This window comes from Lepisosteus oculatus, chromosome 16 (assembly GCF_040954835.1).
Source record: "Lepisosteus oculatus isolate fLepOcu1 chromosome 16, fLepOcu1.hap2, whole genome shotgun sequence".
NCBI lineage: Eukaryota > Metazoa > Chordata > Actinopteri > Semionotiformes > Lepisosteidae > Lepisosteus > Lepisosteus oculatus.
The window spans coordinates 16,712,030-16,727,247 of NC_090711.1; the positions used below are offsets into that span (position 1 = coordinate 16,712,030).

The 15,218-nt window shown below is 37.7% G+C and overlaps 1 protein-coding gene across 1 annotated transcript in view; it reads left to right on the forward strand.

The window, feature by feature from the left end:
- Nucleotides 1-2,063: 2,063 nt before the first annotated feature.
- LOC102694522 (von Willebrand factor A domain-containing protein 7-like) overlaps nt 2,064-15,218 on the forward strand; it is a 111,286-nt gene continuing 98,131 nt past the window's right edge. The window contains exon 1 of the mRNA XM_069179656.1: nt 2,064-2,204. Coding sequence (XP_069035757.1) covers nt 2,064-2,204 — 141 coding nt within the window. The remainder of the gene's footprint in view (nt 2,205-15,218) is intronic.

Genomic DNA, 15,218 nt, shown 5'->3' on the forward strand with positions numbered 1-15,218 from the left:
ATCAGTGATTTCACTGTGGAAAGGTTAAAGGATTTAAAATTCAAAAAGATTTAGACAATTCATGATTGGCTTAATGGGTGGTATGGTAGCGCCTTGCAGCACTGCGCCCTGGATTCATTTTTGGACCTGAGATGCTCTCTGCAAGGAGATTGTATGTTCTTCCTGTGCTCGGGTGGATTTCCTCCAGGCCCATTGTTTGCTGGGATAGACTTTGACTCCCCAGCCCTGCATTGGAAGAAGTAGTTAGAAAGTGGATGAATGGTTGACTTGAAGTGAAGAAAATCGCTTGCAAGTTTGCATTGAATATACAAACAAAATTGGAAACAGGGAGCTAGAAGACAATGCTTATGAAAAAAGACTGTGTTTATGTTGACACATTGTCACATATTCACATTGTCCAGACAAATTAATTAAAAAAGCACATTGGTAGGATATGTAGTTAAAAGTCTACAACTTGCACTAGTAACATCTCATTTACAATATTGTTAATGATCATGATGTTATAGAAAAAATAGTCTGGATTTTATCCACGACAACCAGATACATGCCAGGATTAAGAAAATGCCCTACATAAGTCTTAAAGAGCTGAACCTTTTTAGTTTTGAACAGAGAAGACTATGATGGGACCAGATACAAATATTCAGAATCCTCAAATGCACTGACAAAGTCAATTTCTTCAGAATGTTAACAGATGAACCAAGTGAAGTAAGAAAGTTTTGTTAAAATCATGAACAGGAGACACCTGTTTACCCTAAGGGAAACTAAGCTAACAACTATCTACTGGGCTACAAGGGCCAAAAAAAGGGCCTCCTCTTGTGTATACCTTTTCTCAATGTTATTATGTTCTAATATTTCTAAAACTTCACAGTCTTGTTTCAAAATGTAATTTTGACAGCAAAACACAACAAAACACAGCAAAACATAAAAGTAACCCTATTTACAAAAGTTGTAGATCTCTTAATTACAACAATGGAATTTGGAATTTAAACATTAGTCTATTCAAAATGCTGTATTAAACTCTGAACCACCTACTAGAAATGTGGAAACAATACAGGAATTTTTATTTTAAAAGAACAGAGTAACTACTTGTATATCCATCATCAAAAGCAGTTGCTTAATATAGGACCTGTATGTAGTATCCATCCATTTTCTTAACGCTTTATCCAATTCGGGGCCAATTCAGGATCCAGATCCATCTCTGCAAGAGACAGACAGGAAACACCCTGGACAGTACGCCAGTTTATCTCAGGCACACATAGACACATTCACATCAGGGACATTTTTCTCAGAAGCCAGTTAACCTATTGTTGTGTGGTTGGACTGTTGAGGAAACCTATACAAACACAGGGAAAACATACAAAATCTACACAGATAACAGCCTGGGAGCTGACACCAGAGCACTGTCAGAAAGCAATGCTGACCAATACTGACAGGTCTATGAAAACTGTGAAATAATATAATCTTTGTGAGTGTCTAGATTTTGATTGTAAAATCAGAAAAAAAACAGAGTAGAAACAATACCTACTGTACAACAACTAAAGTTTGTAGGCCTTTCACTTTTGAATCCCCCTAAAACACAACCCAATATTAGCTGGTTGGGTGTAACAATGATTAAAAAAATATAAGCATAACCATTGCAGCAAGACAGAAACTGTAATCCCAAACCAAAAATTGATGTAGAAACTACCGTCATTAAGATATGCACCTGCACATTGTATATATTACTAAATGCAATACCATGAGTTACTGCAGGTAAACACGCCTATTTTGTTATGTAGAAATGACGTTAATCCTTTGTTTATAAAAGCAAGTATAAGTTTTGCCTTCCCACCTGCTGATTGAGAAAGAGAAGACTTTAGTCTGAAGTCAGACGACAAGTAATGTATTCAATGTCTTATTATACAATATATTATTCTATACTGTAACTATTGTTAAGGTCTGACGTAAATGATGTTGAAATTAAGGGTTACACTTTTTTTGTCTCTTTGCAGATACAGCTCTGGAAAAGTGTGATGGCTTCAGCTTTGGGCTGGACTCTTGCAGCATTTTTGTTAATGGACACTATGGCCTTCTTTCCTGTTCCAATCCCACTTGTAGTCAAATCAACAACTCATGCAGACGTCACACGGAGAGCCATCCTGCGCAAGACAGCTGAGGTCTGCAGGGACCTGGCCCAGGCACAAGGCAGGGACTTCATCCTGCTGGTGAGGACACACATTGTTTTGTTTCTGATATATATGATCATCAAGTTTCTTAAAATTTGTGGCGCACTATATGACAGATACTGTATAACAGTGGAAAATCTAAAATATATTGTTAGTGTTTTCATAAGTTGAACATTGTTTCTCTAAATACTTCCATCCATCCTTTCTTTAAGTTTTAACACACAGTTTAGGGCGCGGGGGAGCTTGAGCCTATCCCCGCAAGCAATAGTGCAAGCAATAGTCCCTGGACAAGACAGTTCATCACAGGGCAGACACACAGATGCACACTCACGCCAGGGCCAATTCCTAGAAGCCTATTAACCTACCAATATGTTTCTGACAGTGGGAGGAAACTGAAGCACCTGGCAGAAACCTACAAGATCATGGAGAGAACATCAGTTCACGTTATTACACATTTTACCGCACGCAAATAGATTATGTTAATAGTATCCAGAATCACCTTTTAAAACTGCCAGGTGGAGCTAATAAAGCTTAACCTCTCATGTACAGCATTTGAGCTGTCACCACTGCTGAGGGACAATCTTTATTCAATTATGAATTTAAATTGTATACTCTTTAGACTTTTAAATTAAACTGTGTAATACATCATTAAACATTAAAAAGTTGGTATATTTTATGAAGGCAAGATTGCTCAGTTGGACAAAAGTACACAACTTACAACCTTTATCATAAATATTTTAATTATGCAGAAATATTTTATGCATCAAAGTCTTAACAAAGATATTACTAATAGTATTTCTAATAAATTACCTTGGACAAGTTGTAAACTCAAAGTATTACTCTGGTCCACTGAATTTCCGATTCTCCATGCCTTTCACTTGCTCATAAACAATATTCATTTAGGAACATAAATATATTAAGTAAACTGTACTGTATATGGCTGGTATAAGTAGTTTAAAGAAATAATACACACCAGTATTTCATTTCTCCCTAAACATTTTAAACATCGAAGTCTTACATGTGGTTATTTCGGAAATGTTTTTACATGCTCCTTCTGACCATATTACTGTATGTTTATACACTTTGTGAGAAAGGTAATAGTTTTAAGCTTTTCTGCGAATACGCTCGTTATCGGAGTAAACAAAAGCATACTTTTAGAATTTGATTAATAGGGAGTATAATATGGAATCGCGTATCTACACAAATTAATAACGATATAATTATATTCATGTACTGTAGCACAAACAGTAGTATAAGACTTTCTATTGATATGTGTATGGCTGTTTCATTGCTTACTACAGATGCAGCCATTCTAAGTACACGGCACAGACATGTACCGCGGGTAATTGGCTACGGCCTCGTGCATCGTGATGCGCAATGACACAAAATACCGCGGTACGTGATTGGTTGACTGACAGGGGCACTCATGGTGTATTGGTCGGTCATAGAAAGATTTAAATGTCTTTAATGTGCCCGTTTAAGTATTGAATATTTATATGGAATTTTACCACTGAAGGGAAATCTTAGTAGCTGAGCATAAAAAGAATAGGAGCATACTATAACGTGGGTGAAGGCCATAAACGGTATTAATTTTGGAACATAAACATACAGTATTACAGTAATGTGAAATAACGTGTATAAAAAGTGGTAGTTTAAGCTTTTCTGCGAATACGCTCCATACCAGAGCAAACTTAAACATACAGTATATGGCTGGTCTCGGTTCTTACACACCAGTATTCCATTTCTCCCTCAACATTTTAAGCATCGAAGTCTTTAACTAATGCGATACCGGAGTCAACAAGCATACTTTTAGAATTTGATTAATAGGGAATATAATATGGAATCACGTATCTAAAGAAGTTAATAACGATATAATTATATTCATGTACCGCAACACAAGAATAGTACACTTTGTACAATGTCTGTTGATACTGTTTCTGTAGGGGTTTCTCATCATGCGACCTTGCCATTGGCTCTGTGGTCTAGATTCCAGACTTATACATCACACGTTGGGTGTTTGAATCCAGCTAAAACAATTATTTTTTTTTAACAAACATTTATTTGAAAAAATAAAATAGGGTTAGTGTCAGGGTTACTGTCAAACTTTAAATCAACAATTGATTTAAGGACGATCTGTCAAAGTGCAATGAAATACAATATTGTTGTTGTTGTTATTGTTGTTTTTAAGCTGTAAAGAAGCCACCTTTAAAGGCGCTATATAAAGTCGCTAATTCTTATGGAATGTGTTTTCTTTCCATGGAATAAACCTATTACTTGATTCTTATGGATGCCCGGTTCTGCACTCAAAATGCAATTTAGAGCTTTCTGGCAAGAGGAGACACCCAAATTAATAATGTAACATGCTACTGTTTGTGCATGAATATAGTTATACTGCTACAGTATTTCCTTAGATACGCGATTCCATGTTTTTTTTTGGAATACCTGGCGGAACCGGGCATCCATAAGAATCAAGTAATAGGTTTATACCATGCTGAAAAAAAGAAGAAAGCAAACACCTTCCATAAGAATCAGCGTTTTTATATCGGGCCTTTAAAGGTGGCTTCTCAAAACGTTTTACAGGAAAAAAACAACAATAACAAGAACAATAATACTGTATTTCATTGCACTTTGACAGATCATCCTTAAATCAATTGTTGATTTAAAGTTTGATAGTAACCCTAACACTAACCCTATTTTATTTTTTCAAATAAATGTTTGTTAAAAATAATTGCTCCAGCTGGATTCAAACACCCACTGTGCGGTGTATAAGTCTGGAACCTAGACCACAGCACCACTGGCAAGGGCACATGACAAGGGTTGAAAAAGCCCTACAGAAACAGTATCAACAGACATTGTAGAGTGTGTTGCGGTACATGAATATAATTATATCATTATTATTTTCTTTATAATAATAATAATGTTTCTTTATTAGCCCTATACAATTTCTTGCATTAGGAATGCATCTTTTCACATACCCCAGCTTTTTTTTCTCCATGGAGACACAGAGACAGGGAGAGAAGCTTGGGGTCAGAGCGCAGGGTCTACCATTGTACGGCACCCCTGGAGCAGTTAGGGTTAAGGGCCTTGCTCAGGGGCCCAATGGAGTAGGATTCCTCTGCCAGCCGTGGGATTTGAACCAGCAACCTTCCAGTCACAGGCACAGATCCCTAGCCACAGAGATTGGCTAGATACGCAATTCCATATTATATTCTCTTTTAATCAAATTGTAAAAGTATGCTTGTTGACTCCAGTATCGAGCGTATTCACAGAAAAGCTTAAAACGTTTTATACACGTTATTTCACGTTAGTTAAAGACTTCGATGCTTAAAATGTTTAGGGAGAAATGGAATACTGGTGTGTATTTTTTCTTTAAAGTACCGAGACCAGCCATATACTGTATGTTTTGTTCCAAAATTAATATCGTTTATGGCCTTCACACACATTACAGTATGCTCCTATTCTTTTTATGCTCAGGTACTAAGATTTCCCTTCAGTGGTAAAATTCCATATAAATATTCAATACTTAAACGGGCACAGTAAAGACATTAAATATATATATACATACTGTATACAGTACAGTTTGCATACAGTAATATGTTTATGTTCCTAAATCAATCTCTTTTATGAGCATGTGAAAGGCATGGTGAATCTGAGATTCTCAAAAATTACTGTACTTTGCATGAGTGGAAACAAATGCGTGATTGCAAAATGCTGTGGTGTTACTTTTACAAAGACAGTCAATGAAAAAAAGAATGTGGACCAGGGCAATACTTTGAGTTTATAGCTTGTCCAAGGTCATTCATTATTAATACGATTAGTTATATTTACGTTAAAGACTTTGATGGCAACAGCTCAAACATGAGGGTCGAGCTTTATTAGCTCCACCTTGCAGAAATTCCGGATACTATAATTTTGCTTGCGGTACCACGTGGTATTATGAGGTACTATGAGAGAATTTACGGTAACTCGCGGTAGGCTGCGTCAAGCGCACTGCAAAATAATGCGGTATCGCCTGCTTGTTTTGAATGGCTGCATCTGTATGTTGCTGTGTCTGTGGTGTGATGGCTTAAGTGACTGACTTATAAGACTGAGATTGGGTGTTCAAATCCAGTTATTGCCATAAGTTTTCTTTTAACAAATAAACATTTCTTTTAAAAATTAAAATGGCAAATATTATGGACACTATATTGACTTTTTTTATATTTCTAAATATCACAACATGTTCGTACTATATGTACACAGAGGTACTACAGGGTGTAGGGCGCAAACTCACGTCAGCCCTAAAAGCCCTACATTAATGTAGTGCATTACATTATGCATACGCCCGGCTGGGGTACGCGGTGAGGGACAGGACAGGAATGGTAGTGGTCAGGGCAGGGATAAGGAAAGCCGCTGACCAGTGCAGCTGACCCACTGTGAAACAGGCGTACAGTCTGGGGAGATCGCCCCATTTCCATGTAAATAGTTCCCTGGTTTTGTACCCCTTTGTGTTGCTCTCTCTCTTTTCTCTCTCTCTCGCTCTCTCTGGCGCTCTCTCTCAATTCAGGCTGTCGTTAATAGTCCTGGGGATAGGAAGTGTGTTGGGGTGGTAGAGAAGCACCAAAGGAATGCGATTGTTACGGCGGGAGTTCCTGATTGAGTTGATGGTCAGAGGGGTGTTTGTGGCTCGGGCAATGGCCCTGTCAAAAACACTGCTGGGGTATCCTCTGTTGATGAAAAAGGAGTACATTTTGAGGGCTTGGTTCTGGAAGTTGATGTTGTCGCTGCATAATCGTCGTAGCCGAAGGAACTGCGAAAAAGGGAGAGAGTTTTTAGTGTGTTTGGGGTGAAATGAGCTACACAGGAGATAGCTGTGTGAATCCGTGGGTTTCGTGGAGAGTCGGGGGTAGATGATGGAGAAGTTGATGTCTAGAAATGGAAGAGTGGTGGAAGTTAGTGAAATGATGCAGAAAGCACTCAAGCTGGTCGTTGGAGCATGTGGCGGCACCGACGCAGTCATCAATGTATCGCTTGTAGAGGTCAGGGACATAACCAGTGTAGGAAGCGAAGAAGAGTTCTTCTACCCAGCCGACAAAAATATTGGCATAGCTTGGTCACATTCTGGTGCCCATGGCAACTCCACTCACCTGTTGGTAAGAAAAGGTTATTGAATGAGAATGCATTCAGTGTGAGGACCAATTCTGCAAGGCTACCGGGGTGTGGGTGGGTGGATCAAGTACTGTGCGTTTGTCCAGCATGTGCTTGAGGGCAGTAAGGCCGTCATTATGGGGAATGACAGTGTAAAGAGATGTGATGTCTATGGTAAAAATGTAGCATTCGGGGCCCTGAAATTGGAAATCATTAAAAAGTTGGAGCGCATGGTTGGTGTCCTTGACGTATGAGGGAAGACCTTCATGTCTCATGAGGCTGTCGAGAAAGGCTGAGATGTAAGTAGTCGGACAGTTGCATCCTGATACGATGGAGCGTCCAGGGGTGTTCGGTTTGTGGATTCTGGGCAGGAGGTAAAACTAAGATACCTGCGGATGTTCAATGATGAGACAGTTCGCCTCCTGGAGGAGTTCCTTACTGCTCCTTACAGGGAGATGATGGATACCACTTTCTTTTGGTAGTCAGTGGTAGGGTTCTGTTGGAGTGGGAGGTAGGCAGAAGTGTCAGTTAGTTGTCTAGAGACTTAAGATATATAGGTCCTTACGCCACACCATACAACGCCTCCTTTGTCCGCTGGTTTGATGACGATATCATCTCTGTTGCAGAGAGACTGGAGCGCCTGAGTAATTTAGGTCTACCTGTACTCTATTAATATTTGTATTTATACATTTTAGATGCTCTTGTATTTTTCTGTTCACGTGAGTCGCTTCTTGATTTACTTTAATCAAGTCACTAATGTCTAGCCAGTCCAGCTGGCTAAACATACTCACATACTCTTATTTGGAAACACGCAGTCACACACTGAATTCTTTCACCTACACACACGCATACATACACAGGCCGGCACACCAATTAATAAAAACAAATGTACACATCTATAGTGTTTTTGCATTAAATTTGAAAATTGTTGGATCATGTCTTGTATTTCACGAACATTTTAGTTATAATTTTTTATTATAGTTTTAGTGTAAACGCGGTATACATTTTACTTGTATCTATATGTATCTATTTTAACACCTGTGTAACTTTTAATAAACACAGCATCATGTATTCCATTAAGTTTTTATTTTCAACAAGCAATGTTTGTTACTTCCAATCAGGTTGCAATCCATTTTTTTTAACTTATCTTATTTTTGAGCACGTTCTAAGCTATTGTGTGCTGTATTATTATTTCTCGCCTCACCAGGGTTATGCGGTGGAAGGCAAAAAGTTATTCTTCACATTTATACTCCAGTTCTTTCTTCCATCACCCATCCAAACTGTCCTCTCCACAGCTCACATTCTTCTCCGTCATCGCTACATCTTGCAGCCCGTCACTCCCTGTTTTTTTTACCCTTTTTGTGAGTCGCACAACCCCTTCTTTTAACTTAGCCTTTTTTAAAGTTTTTTGACTTCTTTTCTTGACTTAGCACTGCTAAACAACATTCGTATGAATTCCCTTTCCATATTCTCATAACTTAACAACACTACTATTACCATTCTGTTTTATTTCGATCTTAATACACAACATATTTTTCCATGTTCCCTTTACCATCTTTTCTTTAGTCCTTATAATACTCCTCCTTAAGTGGTCTAGAACTGACCCTGTTTTATCTGGACTAGACACCATCTCCAGATCTATCAGTGCTGCCAGCAGAGCTGCCGGCACACTTACAAATACCCTTGTGAAGCAGTCAATCAGTGAATATGAGTCTGATGTTAGCATACAGGGCCAACTCCTTGCTTACCACTCAGCTCAGCAGTCACTGGTGATTAAACTGCTACCACAACTGGTCTATACTCATATTATTAACAATATAAACCTAATAATATCAACTTTAGCTTCCTTAGGGGTGCCTGCCCAGACTCAGAGGGAATCTTGCTAGCACAATACTGTAGCTCAGCTCACCTTGTTCCATTTAGGGACTTTGCCTCACCCCAGGGGGAAAGTGCCCTGGTTTAGAGACCTGCCCCGAGCTCAGAGGAACCATGTCTTGTCTTGGTTTCGAAACCAAGACAAGGAATCATGTCTTGTCTCAGTTTAGGGATTTTGCCCTGAATCCTACAGAGACATGTCCTTACTCTTTTCCCTATAAACGATTCTTAATATTCTCAGTTTCCGGTCCTTCCCTTACAGCAACCTAATTGGGTGGTAACATAACAAATATACTCACCCTGTGTGCCGTCCGGGAATCCTTGCTGACTTCGCCAACTGTTAAGGGAAATTCTTCATCAGAGGAGCAGGACACAGTCTTCTGCAGATTCAATTTTATTCAGCTCAATAAGTCCTACAACGCGCGCTGGGTCTGTTCTGTAGAGCAGACCCAGTGTGCGTTGTCGGACTTATTGAGCTCAATAAAACTGAATCTGCACAAGACTGTGCCTTGCTCCTCTGATGAAGAATTTCCCACAACAGATGCATTATGCTCCTCTTCTTTTTATGCTCAGCTGCTACAATTTCCCTTTAGTTGTAAAATTCCATATAAATATTCAATACTAAGCGGATTAAAATGTGCACAGTAAAGAGATTAAATGATTAAATCTTTTCACTACCGACCACAAGTGCCCCTGTCAATCATTTTCGCCAGCCAATCACGTATTGTGGTATGCCACGTTGGCTTGTTGGTAGTTGCATGCGGTACGGGTTTGTACCGCAAAGTTTGAATGCATTCAAAATGGGTAGGGTATTTTGCAGTATACCCTGGTGGGTGTGTCGCATCAAAACGCAGTATCACGCGGTATATAGCGTCATTTGACGTCATGCCGGAAAGTATCCAGAATCACCTTGTAAAACCACCAGGAGGAGCCAATAAAGCTTAACCTCTCATGTACAGCATTTGAGCTTTTAAAATTAAACTGTGTATTACAGCATGTTAATCATCAGTCATTAAAAAGTTGGTATATTTTATGAAAGCAAGATTGCTCAGTTGGACAAAAGTACACAACCTACCTTTATCAGAAATATTTATGCATCAAAGCCTTTACCGAAGATGTTACTAATAGTATTAATAATGAATGACTTTGAACAAGCTGTAAACTCAAAGTATTACGCTGGTCCACATTCTTTCTAACGAATTTCTTTCTTTAAACGAAAATACTTTTAGTTTTTTCTTTGATAAACACCACAGAATTTCGTAGATCTAACTAACGAGGACAGGACATTAGCTAGCCAATACAATAAAGGAATGACTTTTTTTGTTAATTTCTTTAGCACATTTGTACAAGCACTAGTTTGTCAGGCACTTTCTTTTACTGCAACGGACATAAAAACTCCCTTAACAGAGCGTTTCATAATTTCAAACTATGAAAATTATTTAAACTGCGACACTTATCATTCAACCGGAGCTCAAAATATCACAAGGATCCTCAAGAGCACATCAAAGACTGTATTAAAAGATACTTGTATCAGATACATGAGAATCCAAACTTTTTTATCAACGCTTTCTTTTCCGTATACCAGATATTATGGAACCACTTCAGAAGGGTGTCAGTCAGTCAGATTCCAGGAATCGGTACTTTAAAGAAAAAATACACAACGGTATTCCATTTCTCCCTTAACATTTTAAGCATTGAAGTCTTTAACTAACATGTGAAATAGCGTGTAAAAAAGTGGTAGTTTTAAGCTTTTCTGCTAATATAATATGGAATCGCGTATCTAAAGAAATTAATAACGATATGATTGTATTTGTGTACCACGACAGGGCTGTGTAGGGCTGTTTCGCCTCTCTTTGCATGTGACTTCCCTAGTTCCCTACTGGTCTACATGCCTGATTACTAAACCTGCAGGTTGTGTGTTCAAATCCAGCTGGTGCTGTGAATTTACTTTTAACAAACATTTCTTTGAAAAAATAGAATAGCAATATTATGGACAATTAATCGACTTTTATATTTCTAAATATCACAACATGATCGAATTTAAGTCATTTTAATAACAATGAATAGTCACCTAGGCATTACAATATAAACATTTATATTGATTTAAATCGCGTTTTGATTTAAATCGCAAACGCGTGTTTAAATATATGTGTCTTTTTATTCGCAATCAGACAAATGCAACATAAATTGATATTTTTGTCTTCTAAGTATCTTAATAAACTTTCAGCATAGCTTTCTCCCCGTTTAGATTTATTTTTCTTGGGATCTTGAGATCAAACGTGGAAAGATTAGATTGTAATCTTTTTTATTTTTTAAATGCATTTTAGAAAAGTGTAATCTATACTAAAAAGCTGTACACCACCTGCTATAAAGATACATATTGTAATACTTTCGGGTTTGGATAGGACAGACACAAGAACTCAGACTTGCGGAGTTGAAGTTAAAGCCTTGATTTTATATATCACCTTTAAAAGTGGCATCTCAAAGTAAAGTAAAACCCAACACTGATTGTACCCATCTGTCATGCTAATAAAGCACCTTGAATTTAATTGAATTGAGAGAGGGGGGCGGAGAGCGAGCGAGAGAACACAGCCAGGACAGACAGGCAAATAAGATACACTCCACAGACATTCACAACAGTGACATATCATAAAATGTTTGCACATATAGTTAAATTATTACTTGTTTTTCAGGAAGTTAAAAAAACACTTGAATTACTTATCCAGTCTCTCTAAATCAAATTATTTTTCAAGCAATGCAACTAATGTCGGGAAACATGTTTTTTTTAATCCAACATTGACAGCCACATCTTAAATCTTGTCAGTCAGCTCTTTTTTCTCTATTTGAACTGTGACGACAACTTGGGATAACAAGTGGTCTCAAAGTCACCGAGCTCACAGAGCTTCAACAACAGATGATTTCCTTAGTCCTTCCTTAGTCTTCCTGAAATTGTCAGATTAAGAGTGAATAAAAGCATTTTATTAAAACCTGTTTGCGTTTGTTTGGGAGCTATATTTTGTATTTTTCATATGTAAGATATAATGATGTGTTCCTGCTTACACATCGCACGACTTTAAAAGCTAGAAAAACAGGTTTCGATTCACATTATCTGGCGAGCCTTGTATTGTCAAAGGAAAATTCTATTCTACTCTGAGAATGTAGGGGGAGGAAGAATGCCCATGGTCTTTTCACTTACTGCAATATTATGGACACTCAATTGACTTTAAAAAAACAACAACTTTTTTTTGACAGCTGGTACAGCACCCCACCGCGCCCACGCGCCAGCATTATATTCTCATGTACAGGTAGAATATGTTCATTGTCTTCCAATGAAAGAAGGGTTCCTTTCGCTGTAGTCGGGAGACATTAGAAGCTTGCCACGTCCGGACTGTTACACCAACGCATTAGCATGTTAAAGCGATTTCATTGAGGAGCCTAGCTTTCTTAACTAGTAAGTACTGTACTTATTGGGTTTTGGAGGGGGGGAGGTGTCTTTCGCTGGAATCCTGCCCCCTTCTACTTTGAAAATACCTGTGGAACAGGTTTAATTCGTCGCATCCAGCACTCCCGCAGAGAGGGTGGTTGTACTTGCAGAGCATCGGTATAGATGGGAAAGCCAGAGCCGACCGCTACGCCGCCCCCATGTTCGGGGTGCTTATCATTCTCAGTGCATAACAAGGAAGATTAATAAACATAAACATAATCTCATGGTTAAATAGTCAAGTCTAGCCATGTGTGAGTCTAGTCTCACAGAGCTTCAACAGGAGATGACAACTTGTGAGTTTGATTAAGAATGAATAAAAGCATTTCATTAATAACGCGTTTGCGTTTGTCTGGGTGCTGACAAAGTAAAAAACAATTACTTTTTGACAATGAAGAACTGTGTGTGTGTCTCTCTCTCTGCTGGCATTTGTAATCATTTTTATTTTTAAATACATTTTAGCAAAGTAATGTACCATAAAAGTATTGTGAGACATATTTGGGTTAACATGTTCAGTGTTCGGTGTGTGGTAATTTGTTTGGTGCGAGTGAAGTTTTATTTCATCTCTGACCCAGGGAAAAGTGTGGTGTGGACGGCTGAGGAGAGAATGCAGGCTCGTGCTGTGTCCGTTATTCTTTTTGTCTTTTTGAGCCAGGGAAAGCTCTGTTGTCCTTCACATGAATGCCTGAATCATTGTACCGAACCCAGGATTTTACAGTATTTTTTCTTTATAATACCAATAACAGCAACATGCAGTTTACATAATATGTTGATGTTCCAAAATTAATATCGTTTATGACCTTTATGACCTTCGTTATGCTCTTCGTTAATGTCTAAGCCGGAACACATCATTATATCTCATTTTGTATTTCTTTAAAAAAACAATTGTTTGCCCAGCCTCACAGTATTGTTGTTATTGTTTTTATCCTGTAAAGAGCTTTGAGGGCCACCTTTAAAGGCGCCATATACAATAAAGTTCATTATTATTACTATTGTTAATTTGCTGGACAGAGAGGTGATCATTATTACGCAGAAGAAAAGGTAACGATTTACGTTGCATTGTGCATTGTGTTGCTGTAATACAGTTTTAAATAATTAAAATGTTTAAACAGTATCAGCTTTATTTATGGGTTTTAAATAAAGGTGATTTAAACGCGATTTAAATCAATATAAATGTTTATATTGAATAGGTGACTATTCATTGTTTTTAAAATGACTTAAATTTGATCATGTTGTGATATTTAGAAATATAAATTTGTTTGGTGCGAGTGAAGTTTTATTTAATCTTTGACCCAGGGAAACGTTTTATTTTTTCAAAGAAATGTTTGTTAAAAAAAAAGTCATGGCTTCAGGTGGATTCAAACATGCAACATGTGATGTGGGAGACAGGAACCTAACCCACAGCACCACCAGCAAGATCACGTAAGGAGTGTTGAAAATGCCCTACAAACATTATCAACAGACACTGTACACCGTGTACTATTCTTGTGTTGCGATACATGAATATAATTATATCGTTATTAATTTCTTTAGATACGCGATTTCATATTATATTCCCTTTTAATCAAATTCTAAAAGTATGTTTGTTGACTCCGGTATCAAGTTAGTTAAAGACTTCGATGCTTAAAGTGTTGAGGGAGAATTAGAATACTGGTGTGTATTTTTTCTTTAAAGTACTGAGACCAGACATATACTATATGTTTATGTTCCAAAATTAATATAGTTTTTGGCCTTCACACGCGTTACAGTATGCTCCTATTCTTTTTATGCTCAACTACTAAGATTTCCCTTCAGTGGTAAAATTCCATATAAATATTCAATACTAAAACGGGCACAGTAAAGACATTTAAATCTTTCTACAACTGACCAATGGACCACAGGTGCCCCTGTCGGTCAACCAATCACATACTGTGGTATTTTGCTTCAATGCTTGCGAGGCCATAGCCAATTACCTCCTATACGTGTCTGTACTGCACATTTTGAATGGCTGCATCTGTAACAAAGTCTAGAATTCTAACCAGGACGTCAGCACTGCGAGACAGCAATGCAAACCACAGTGCCACTGTGCTGCCCATCTTTTACAAGTTTTTTTTTATGTATGCTGCATAACAAAACATGCATATTTAGTGCATAACTTAGTACAGAAGCTGTAAACTAACAAGTACCGTAAATTAAAAAATTTAAATAGGCAAACACTTCACTAGGAAAGGAATGTTTAATGTGCTTCTTTGTTCCTGGCACAGTGGGATTTCAGTTTTTAAAAAAAGCCATCACAACTTTAGAAGGCATAAATATACACAAAATACACAGTCTACTGTATAATTTACAAATCATTTGAGTATGTGTGAGTGTGATTAAACTATTAAAAAACCAAGATCTTTTTTTGGGAAAAGAAGTGTCTCCCATTCTCATTTTAAATGCATTTCTGTGTAGTTTTCACTTATTTTCTCTGGTTTGGGTTTTGCTGTTCATTTAGAAAAAGTCCACTATGTTGACTTTGTGAATGCTTTTGAACATTTCAAATTTTATATAAAGTTCCCTTGTAGTCCTCAAGACTAAATAAGGCCCAC